We start from the raw sequence: 12,288 nt of genomic DNA, 5'->3' as shown, positions 1-12,288 counted from the left end.
CAAGAAGAGCGGAGGGAAAGGAGTCAGGCAATGAAGAGACTTGCTTCCTGCTTCTAGCTAAGTGCATGCTGTGGGCGTCTTCGGGGATCCCCCCCTGTGTCATGAGCCTGCACCACCTGCCCCTCCCCAATGGGCTGCCCTGACGGAGGGATACAGCTGCTGCTTAGTCAGTGCCCTGCGCTGAGGAGGTTGCGTCTGAGGAGAGGCTTTTGCTGAAGTCAACTGTGCAGTCAGATTTACAGAGTATAAAACCACAAAAGGCCGCAGCCAGCCCACCACACACATCAGTAGCACAGGAGTACCAGGTGTGACACATGCGGGTTTTCCTTGGGACTAAGGGTACACCAGGGCCGCAGTCACCGTACTCCCATCCTGCCAGCCAGCGAGTGGCTGCTAACAGGTTAATACTGGCAGGCGGAAGCAGCGTCAGGCTACAGGGAGAAGGGTGAGAAGATCACACTGTTAGCGGCATCAGGTTCCCTTCCACAAAGCAAATTATCACCCGGCAACTGTTTCCTGGGGGAAGATGTAGCAAATTGCAGAGAGAGAGAGATCATGTAGATAAGTTGCCCATAGCAACTAATCAGCTTCTAGATGCAGGTTAGCTGCTTCGGTTAAACATTTTCACTTCATTTATCTATATAATGTTTGATACATCTCCACCTTAGATGCACCCTAACATCAATATATATATATGTTTTCTCTATAAAGAACCTTACAGTCTATGACAAAGTGCATTGAAAATGTGGCAGTACCTCTAGGACAATGTGTAATGCAGAGGAATTTAGACAGTACATCTATAATGATGTGCAGTGCAGAGGAAGTGTGGCAGTACCTCTATGACAATGTACAGTGCAGAGAATGTCGTCAGTACCTCTATGACAATTGGCAGTGCTATAGATGTGCAGTGCAGAGAAAGTGCGGCAATACCCTCTATAATGATGTGCAGTGCAGAGGAATTGTGACAGTACCTCTATAATGATGTGCAGTGCAGAGGAATTGTGGCAGTACCTCTATGATGATGTGCAGTGCAGAGGAATTGTGGCAGTACCTCTATGATGATGTGCAGTGCAGATTAAGTGTGGCAGTACCTCTATGATGATGTGCAGTGTATAGGTATTGTGACAGTACCTCTATGATTATGTGCAGTGTAGAGGTATTGTGGCAGTACCTCTATGATTATGTGCAGTGCAGAGGAAGTGTGGCAGTACCTCTATGACGATTTGCAGTGCATAGGTATTGTGACAGTACCTCTATGATGATGTGCAGTGCAGAGGAAGTGTGGCAGTACCTCTATGATGATGTGTAATGCAGAGGAATTGTGGCAGTACCTCTATGACAATGTACAGTGCAGAGAATGTCGTCAGTACCTTTATGACAATTGGCAGTGCTTTAGATGTGCAGTGCAGAAAAATTGTGACAGTAACTCTATAAATATGTGCAGTGCAGAGAAAGTGTGGCAATACCCTCTATAATGATGTGCAGTACAGAGAAATTGTGGCAGTACCTTTATGATGGTGTGCATTGCAGAGGTATTGTGGCAGTACCTCTATGATGATGTGCAGTGCAGAGGAATTGTGGCAGTACCTCTATGATGATGTGCAGTGCAGAGGAATTGTGGCAGTACCTCTATGATGATGTGCAGTGCAGAGGTATTGTGACAGTACCTCTATGATTATGTGCAGTGCAGAGGTACTGTATTGTGACAGTACCTCTATGATGATGTGCAGTGCAGAGGAATTGTGGCAGTACCTCTATGATGATTTGCAGTGCAGAGGTATTGTGACAGTACCTCTATGATGATTTGCAGTGCAGAGGAATTGTGGCAGTACCTCTATGATGATGTGCAGTGCAGAGGTATTGTGACAGTACCTCTATGATTATGTGCATTGCAGAGGAATTGTGGCAGTACCTCTATGATTATGTGCAGTGCAGAGGTACTGTATTGTGACAGTACCTCTATGATTATGTGCAGTGCAGAGGAATTGTGGCAGTACCTCTATGATGATGTGCAGGGCAGAGGAATTGTGACAGTACCTCTATTATTAAGTGCAGTGCAAAGGAAGTGCGGCAATACCCTCTATAATGATGTGCAGTACAGAGAAATTGTGGCAGAATCTTTATGATGATGTGCATTGCAGAGGAATTGTGACAGTACCTCTATGATGATGTGCAGTGCAGAGGAATTGTAACAGTACCTACATGATGATGTGCAGTGCAGAGGAATTGTGACAGTACCTCTATGATGATGTGCAGTGCAGAGGAATTGTGGCAGTACCTCTATGATGATTTGCATTGCAGAGGAATTGTGGCGGTACCTCTATGATGATGTGCGCTGCAGATGAAGTGTGGCAGTACCTCTATGATGATGTGCAGTGCAGAGGAATTGTGACAGTACCTCTATGATGATGTACAGGGCTGAGGTATTGTGACAGTACCTCTATGATGATGTGCAGTGCAGAGGAATTGTGGCAGTACCTCTATGACGATGTGCAGTGCAGAGGAATTGTGGCAGTACCTCTATGATAATGTACAGTGCAGAGAATGTCGTCAGTACCTCTATGACAATTGGTAGCGGGGATGTGCAGTGCAGGGGAATTGTGGCAGTTCCTATAGGATGATGTGCATTTGATGCATCGCATTACATACTCCACACAAAGACCACACATTGTGACTCGGTATGGGAGGAGGTACAGTAGCCAGGGTGAAAAATAAAGCCATATTACACAGCTTAACAGTGAGCATAAAAAGTATATATCTGCCATTATACAGCTATGGGTCTCAGCAATAAGCTGTCAATCTTCCCCACACAGACTGGATGAGGGCCGGCTGAGTCATATTGCTGGTTAGTGAGCAACGAGTGTTGGAAATATAGAACGTCTCAGGAGGAACAGGCTCTCTTATTAATCACTGGTAGGCTTAAATAACAATAAATCAGTGTTACTAGACCTGTCCACTGAAGTCTGTCTCACATATATACGGTATACTGCATCAGGACATGAAGCCTCATATACAAAAATAGATGACTGACACTATCAGAGTTGCCTGAGAACCGCCGGCTCACTCCCGCCGGACATCTCAAGGTGCATGGTGTATTGAGGCTCGATGTATTAGGACACATCTGTAAACATAGAACATTATTCTACTACTGGAATGACCCACCACTAAAGACCACTACCGGAATGGCCCACCACTAAATACCACTACCGGAATGGCCCACCACTAAATACCACTACCGGAATGACCCACCTCTAAATACCACTACTGGAATGACCCACCACTAAATACCACTACCGGAATGACCCACCTCTAAATACCACTACCGGAATGACCAACCGCTAAATACCACTACTGGAATGGCCCACCGCTAAATACCACTACCGGAATGACCCACCACTAAATACCACTACCGGAATGACCCACCTCTAAATACCACTACCGGAATGACCCACCACTAAATACCACTACCGGAATGACCCACCTCTAAATACCACTACCGGAATGACCAACCGCTAAATACCACTACTGGAATGGCCCACCACTAAATACCACTACTGGAATGGCCCACCGCTAAACACCACTACTGGAATGGCCCACCGCTAAATACCACTACTGGAATGGCCCACCGCTAAATACCACTACTGGAATGGCCCACCACTAAATACCACTACTGGAATGGCGCACCACTAAACACCACTACTGGAATGGCTCACCACTAAATACCACTACTGGAATGGCCCACCACTAAATACCACTACTGGAATGGCCCACCACTGAATACCACTAATGGAATGGCCCACCACTAAATACCACTACATGAATGACCCACCACTAAATACCACTACTGGAATGGCGCACCACTAAATACCACTACTGGAATGGCCCACCACTAAATACCACTACTGGAATGGCCCACCACTAAATACCACTACTGGAATGGCCCACCACTAAATACCACTACCGGAATGGCCCACCACAAAATACTTCTAACGGAATGGCCCACCACTAAATACTAAGTGCTAAATACCACTACTGGAATGGCCCACCACTAAATACCACTACTGGAATGGCCCACCAATAAATACCACTACCCGAATGGCCCGCCGCTAAATACCACTACCGGAATGGCCCACCGCTAAATACCACTACCGGAATGGCCCACCGCTAAATACCACTACCGGAATGGCCCACCGCTAAATACCACTACCGGAATGGCCCACCTCTAAATACCACTACTGGAATGGCCCACCACTAAATACCACTACTGGAATGGCCCACCGCTAAACACCACTACTGGAATGGCCTACCACTAAATACCATTACCGGAATGGCCTACCACTAAATACCATTACGGCCCATCACTAAACACCACTACCAGAATGGCCCACCGCTAAATACCACTACCGGAATGGCCTACCACTAAATACCATTACCGGAATGGCCTACCACTAAATGCCATTACCGGAATGGCCTACCACTAAATGCCATTACCAGAATGGCCTACCACTAAATGCCATTACGGCCCATCACTAAACACCACTACCAGAATGGCCCACCGCTAAATACCACTACCAGAATGGCCCACCACTAAATACCACTTCTTGAATGGCGCACCGCTAAATACCTCTACTGGAATGGCCACCACTAAATACCACTAGTGGGATGGTTCAACAATGATATCACCTCTCACAAGAGCAGATCGGATTACTTTCATACAGAGAGTGGGAGAAAACCTGGCATCTACCAGGAATTCACAGCACGGATTGTTTGCCACAGCTGAGCAACTTTTCCATATAACATCCCATGCCATGACTAATAACCTCTTCCCTATCACACCATGGCTGATAACCTCTTCCCTATCACACCATGCCATGGCTGATAACCTCTTCCCTATCACACCATGCCACGGCTGATAACCTCTTCCCTATCACACCATGCCACGGCTGATAACCTCTTCCCTATCACACCATGCCACGGCTGATAACCTCTTCCCTATCACATCATGCCACGGCTAATAACCTCTTCCCTATCACACCATGCCACGGCTAATAACCTCTTCCCTATCACACCATGCCATGGCTAATAACCTCTTCCCTATCACACCACGCCACGGCAAATAACCTCTTCCCTATCACACCACGCCACGGCAAATAACCTCTTCCCTATCACACCATGCCACGGCTAATAACCTCTTCCCTATCACACCACGCCACGGCTAATAACCTCTTCCCTATCACACCATGGCTGATCACCTCTTCCCTATCACACCATGCCATAGCTCACTCTAGGTAATTTAGAATCCCCATTAACAACCCCATTATTTGTGCTTCCTTCTTTAATCTCCCCCAGTGGATACCACATCTTACCATGTGTCCCACATCTACTTCATCTCCATCTCAGCATTCCCGCACTTTTGCCACAGGCTCCTTCAGATGTGCCTCATGGTCTGTCATGCTCTGGCACCCAAATCCACACCATGAGGAGAAACCAGCTCTTCTCCCAGCCATTCTTACCCCCTTACTAACTACCCGAGAAGCTTGCATACAAATTTCTTATCTCCCTTTCTCTCCTCTTACTTCATTCACCAGTCGGTGGAGCTTCTGCCAGGGATGAAAACAGTGACATAAAAGTAAAGAAAACAGTAAACGTAGTCGGAAAATAGAAACATGCCCTTCAGGGTCAATCCATCTATCCAGAAGAAGACAAAATAAAACCCAGTGTGACAGCCTCCAAATTAGCCTCGCAGTCAGGAAAAATGCTTTTGGGCTCCAAAAAAAAAAAAAAGAAGTGTCCCAAAATGGAAATGATTTCTTTTGACAAAGGGGTTTATTTATAAGAACGGAGTTCTGTTGAAGATGCAACGTTGCTATGGGTAACCGAGCAATATCTACCTATTATTTATCTAGCACCTTCAAGAATATAATAGACTGTGGTTGGTTGTCTCTAGCAACATCCCATCTTCGATAGAAGTCCTTTCTTATTAAATCAATTCCACAGGTCCTGGGGAAAACGTTGAAGCATTTTAACAAAGCAGATAAATACTTAAGAAGTATTTGAAATGATATCAATGCGTTAGTATTATGTATTGACTGTTGAATAGGCCACTGAGACTGTCCCCGCCCGAGTGATCAATGATCTACCTCCAGTCTGAAGATCACTTGTTTGTCATCATCCTTATGGACAACAATGACACGTTCGGCACTTTTGCTCAATCTCTTGCTTTGCCTATCTTTTGTTCCACTGGGCTTTATGGCAGAGTTTTTGGGTCACTTCCTACGAATCCAAGTGCTCATTCAGTGTGGCTGCCTCTGCAGCCCTTTCCCTATCTGTTAAGGTCCCATAAGGCTCTGTTCTTGGACAAACACTTAAAACCTCTAACTAGTGTACTGCCTTGGGCGCGGTTGACTTGTGCTGTCCTGCAGGGTCCCATGCCCTGGACTTGAACCTAAATATTAGAGACCCAACAGATGAGGTCACCTGGTCATGGTTGGCTGATATTTTTGGTTAACATTATTCTAAGCACCTGAAATTGACACTATGTTATTATTGCAGAGTTTATTACAATTATTATGGTTAGCAGTGTTTGGTATTTAAAGTGTTCACCTCTCATTATATTTAGATTTATGGTATGCAGTCCAAGGCCCATTCCTACCCCACCCTTCTCATTTCCTTTGTTTTAATCTCTTAATAAGCTAATATGACAATTCAGTACTATGTGTACACTAACAGCACACCCCGTTCCCTTTCCGCCCTTGGAGTGCACGCCCATTCTGTCGTGCTGTGGAGATGTATATATTTAGTTTGGCGTTCACCTTATAGAAACATAGTATGTGACGGCAGATAAGAACCACTTGGCCCATCTAGCCTGCCCTTTACCTCACCTATTACCCCAACTTGTAGCATCATTCCTTTGTATGTGTTGGTGAATAATTCCTTTCCGTTTCACCTGGTAAAGAATGACAGCCGTGTCTTACATCAGCTCTTTTCTTACCTGTCTTTGGGGTCCAGTGGGATCAGACTCTCTCCTTCGCTGCCGAGTTGCTGATGTTGAATGGGAGTGTGACGGGCTTGCAGGTTGTGGAAGTGGCCTGCTTTCGGAGCCCTCGTGTCGGGAAGAAGTCTCTTCCTCTGCTACAGTTTGCATGGCACGAGGCCTAACATCATGCACCTTAGGCCTGACGGCTGCATCTGCTCCACCAGGCTTCCGTCTATCCTCTCCATCATCCAGAGGTCGAAGTTCCTCGGGTTCTTCGTCTGTTGTCCCTGAGGTGGTAGGCTCTGCCCCAGGGTGGAAGTCTTTGAGTTCAGTCTCTTTGTCAATGATAACCCATTCTTTGCTGTCAAAGTCCTCCTCTTCGGCTAGTGGCACAGAGCGGAAGGCATTACTCAAGGCTTCGTGCTCTACAGATGCCGAGACCTCCATGCGGCCACTGGCTTGTCGGTCAACCTGCCCTGTATCAATGGAGTACATCTGAGCCGGCTGCGAGGAACACGCCTGTCGTGAAGGAGATGCAGGGAGGTCCATGCGGGATCTAAAGGCGAGAAGACAAACAAGTAACGATAGAACAACAGGAGACAATATGGCCATGAACAAAAATAAAAAGGAAGGAATAAAAAGTTATTGCTATTTGTTCCATGGAGTTTAGGCTTTAATGTTGAAGTCAGTATTTCGCAAGCTCTCTGAATGAAGGAGCCGTTTAACTTTCCTTCACTAATGCCTTATAAAGTAAGACTTGTGACTACGGCTTTTGACAGGTGTAGCGCCTGCAACATTACAATACCGCTACTTCCCATACATCAATACTGCTTGGTACATGTTTAGATGCAACCCTTGGTGGCATCATGGAAACTTGCATTAGCACTATGGTGGTTATTTTGGTTCACTCTTTCTGCCAAAATCCTTCTTAGATGGACAAAACCATGTTCACTGCAGGTGGGGCAGATGTTACTTGTGCAGAGAGAATTAGATTTGGGTGGGGTTTTACTTCAAAGTGAGATATACTGTATATTGCAGTGTAAAAATAAAGCAGCCAGTATTTTCCCTGCACAGAAACAAAATAACTCACCCAAATCTAATTCTCTCGGCACATGTTACATCTGCCCCCCTGCAGTGCACATGGTTTTGTCCATCTAAAAAGGATTTTGTCAGAAAGAGTGAACCAAAATAACCGCCTATGCTCGGTGCAAATTATCCATTAGAGCAGGGGTGGGGAACCTTTTTTGTGCCAAGGGACGTTTGTATGGGGAAAAAATCCTTCGGGGGCCATATGTAAAAACGCATCTTACAAATTGTCCTGCTGCAGCCGTCCCACGCTCCAGCGGCTGCTGCTGAATAGGACTGACAGTCTCCCGCTGCTGTTGATTAAGAGGAATCTCGTGAGAACTCCCGACCTCTCACGAGAATTTCCCTGTACTTGACTCCCGGCAAAGCCGCAGGGTGGGTTGGGCGGGCCACTCAAACCAGCTACGGGGGCCGCATACGGCCCCCGGGCCTGAGGTTCCAAACCCCTGCATTAGAGAATGGACTCCAATGAGCGTGATTAGGTCTCTGAGCTCGCAACCAGTTCCGTGATACATCTGTGAAACTCTTATAACACCCTCATAATTAGGAACATTTCAATGGGTCAACATACAGTAGCCACTTCCCACTTACCACCCAGGAACACCCAATGTTTCTTCAAGACATTTACAAGACTGTGATTCTTGATTACAACTGTGACTCCCAGACTCTAGGGGCTTGTGCCGCAAAAAACAAATCATTCAACTGCATTTGACATCGGCAGTACATCGGACTCGCAATCTGCCACATTACTCGGTACTTGTGTATTTTCACAGCGCCATTAGATAGGATAGATAGGATACTAGATAGGATACGATTTAGTATGCGATTTCACATAAGATATCGCATAAGATATAGTATAAGATTTACTATCCATTTCATTACCCCACTATCCACTAGGGCGTGGAGTTGATTTTATATAGCGTGGCGAGTGCAGCGAGCCCGAAGCATGGCGAGTGCAGCGAGCCCCGCGAGGGTACACGGAATGTATTTTATGGAATTGCATGCAAATGGCATGCGATATTGATGACTTGCTTTGAAACAACATCCGTGTCCGCTCGCCACGCTTCGGGCTCGGTGGCTCGCCATGCTATAAAAAATCAACTCCACGCCCTAGTGGATAGTGGGGTAATGAAATGGATAGTAAATCTTATACTATATCTTATGCAATATCTTATGTCAAATCGCATACTAAATCGTATCCTATCTAGTATCCTATCTAGTGGTGCCGTGAAACTACACAAGTACCCATTACTCATATTGCCTCATTATTAAAGTCACAATACTAAAACCTAAAATCACTTATGTCCCTATAAATAGTCAACTCATTCAATATTATCTGAGACCATGTCTTACAATTAAACGATCTTCTAGCCCCTACAGCATCATACAGTAGATTAAAGTTATTTAGATGTTTGAAAAAGGGCTCATGTAATGCTATTTTCTCTTTTGTATGGAGCATTGTGTGGAGCAATATAAGGTGGTTTACCCCTCCGAGGTTGTAAAGAGAACTATGGGCCCAATTCAGACCTATTCACAGAGCTGGGTCTTCGCAGCTTGACCATTATCGATAGACCGTGCATGGTATTTTGTGCACATGCGTAAGGTCCCTCTGCAAATGAAGCCGGTGATGGCTAGCCATCGCTGGCTGTCCGCAAGCTACAGAAAGGTCTGGTACTCAGGCCCTTATTCTGGTTCAATCGCAAAGGCAAATTCCTTCTCAAATGGACAAAACCATGTGCACTGCAGGTGGGGCTGATGTAACTTGTGCAGAGAGAGTTAGATTTGGGTGGGGTTTACTTCAAAGTGAGATCTATATCGCAGTGTAAAAATAAAGCAGTCAGTATTTCCCCTGCACAGAAACAAAATAACTCACCCAAATCGAATTCTCTCTGCACATGTTAGATCTCCCGCCTGCAGTGCACATGGTTTTGTCCATTTGAGAAGGAATTTGCCTTTGAGAGTGAACAAGAATAAGATCCTAAGACACCACCCACATTGCTAATGCACCATGGTATCTTCCAATGGACATAATATTGGGGTGTCTGATCTACAACTAGACCTATTGCACATAGTGGAGGCTGTAGTGTGACTCTTGCTTACACAAGATAAAACCTTGGGGTTTGGAGCTGCACTTTTCGTGGTGAAAAAAGCCTCCTACCCACTCAGGGAGCCTTTTATCACATTACACAAGACAATGTACTTATGTGAGCAATCCTTACATTTTCAACCAATAGAAATCTTATTTATATAGTGCTCTTTCTCCAACAGCAGTCAAAGCGCTTATCTTATTCCATCTTTATCAAGACGTAATTCTTCTGTATACTCCATGTTGTACCTTCTGTAGCCGGTATGACATGGAGATGTGGTGTGTACCCTTTCATTTTAAACATAACCAAATACAGGTCGTTTTACAACTTTCGTCTTTCCCTTGGGTTCTCACAACAGTTAACAACTGGCATCTTTGTGTGGCTATGCAACTCATCTTCCGTCGGTATTCTGTCAATGGGAAGCTTCCCCTCTAGAGCCTCCGGTCCAGAATGGACAATCCGAAAGAAGGATCCTCTGGATGAGGTGGGAAATGTGCTGATGTTGTCCAGGGAAAACCCATGCGGTGAAGTCAGTAGATTCCAGTTTTGTGTAGAAGGTGATGCAGACAGCAGTGTATTAGTGTCTCCTGGCCTCCATCGCTATTCAGGTAATAGTACTACAGTATGTGGACTGTGTCATGCCCAGGAACTACGTTCTGCAGGAGTTGGCGTCAAACCTGTTATTTCTTAGGGCCTTCATCAAGAGTTGAACGCATTCCTTGCATATAAGAATTGCAGTCTGGTGAATATATGTTGAGTATCAGGTAACTTAAATCTGCATCCAACTCAAACCAGTGCATCATTTTGGACAATTAAGTAATTTAAAAAGACAGCAGTGATGCTATGGGTGTAATGCTGTCAGAGGGGTCAATATGCAAACTGCCAATCAGAAGACAGTGCTGTTGGTGAGATCATGACCCTCACAGTTCTTCTCGCCAGGCCTCTGATCGCTACACACTACAGAATTAGAAGATGGAGATGTGTCTACATGTTGTTAGGACACTGTACCTGGTGTCGGGCACATCTCATGTGTACCAGTCATTAATGTACTCAACTTTTACTTCCACGCACCTTAATTCACCTCTCCTAAAGTATGTCTAACTCTAAATGAGGACCTTAGAGTGAAACCCCAGGAGCCACGGTCCATTCCCACCAATAGACTATAAGACACCAGGTTGTAATGGCAGATACAAAATATCCTGTCACTGTTTATTGTCCCTTATATATAAGAACATATACAGGTTGAGTGTACCTTATCCGAAATACTCGGGACCACAAGCATTTTGGATAAGGGATTTTTCTGGATTTTGGAATATTTTTTATTCCCATAATTACCTGGTCCACTGGTGATATCCTGAAGGACGCCGTGGACATTGGGGGACAAGGGAAGTATGAAAAAAAGGGATGTGGGGGGGTTGTTGAAACGAAATGTTCTGAAAACCACAGCTTTCGGAATATTTCGGTTTTTTGGAATACACGGATAAGGGAGACCCGACCTGTATATAATAACAATGATATAACTCTTCCCGTAAATACATCTGGAAGAGACATTTACATTTGGATGGAAGATGTATTGACCACAATATGGGGGAAATTTACTAAGATGGGACTTGTATCTCACATGGGATGTTGCTTTGGGCAACCAATCAGAACCTACTTATTTATTTAGCACCTTCTAGAAGATAAAAGATAGTATCTGATTGGTTGCCCATGGCAACATCCCATGTGAAACAGAAACTCCCATCTTAGTAAATTCCCCCCTATGAAAGACATGTGGTGGCTATAGCAGCCTCTGCGTTGGGCACTTATTACAAAGGACATGACCTCACCTTCTCTCCGGAAGCTCAGCTCTATCACCCGTCGACAATCGGTCAGACTCTGGGCTGTTGATACGTCGGTAACGCAGCGAGCGAGCCTGTGTAGTAGGAGACTCAGGAGGGGCTCGGACAGGAGAACTGGGACACCCATGCCGACTGTGGTCATCCTCCATTAGGCACTGTGTCTGTGAAGATAGGCCGCGCACACACAATTACTATAAGTTATAATGGCCTAGGAATAATGAGAGAACACAGTTCAGTGGTGGAGGCCTTCCTGTGTGTATAGATAGAGCAGGTGACATTGTGTCAGAAGGCGATATAA

General features: G+C 45.4%; 1 protein-coding gene across 3 annotated transcripts in view; it reads right to left on the bottom strand.

Moving 5' to 3' along the window:
• TTBK1 (tau tubulin kinase 1) overlaps positions 1–12,288 on the bottom strand; it is a 115,735-nt gene that overhangs the window by 14,983 nt on the left and 88,464 nt on the right. For all 3 annotated transcript variants that reach the window (XM_083175341.1, XM_083175339.1, XM_083175340.1), the window contains 2 exons: positions 11,979–12,151; positions 6,992–7,532 (listed from right to left, as the gene is read on the bottom strand). In XM_083175341.1, the coding sequence (XP_083031467.1) occupies positions 6,992–7,532; positions 11,979–12,151 (714 nt within the window). The remainder of the gene's footprint in view (positions 1–6,991; positions 7,533–11,978; positions 12,152–12,288) is intronic.

This window comes from Crinia signifera, chromosome 3, assembly GCF_055691185.1.
Source record: "Crinia signifera chromosome 3, ASM5569118v1, whole genome shotgun sequence".
In the NCBI taxonomy this organism is placed as follows: Eukaryota; Metazoa; Chordata; class Amphibia; order Anura; family Myobatrachidae; genus Crinia; species Crinia signifera.
Note: the sequence above shows the minus strand (reverse complement) of the source record. Positions and strands in the feature narration are given on the sequence as shown.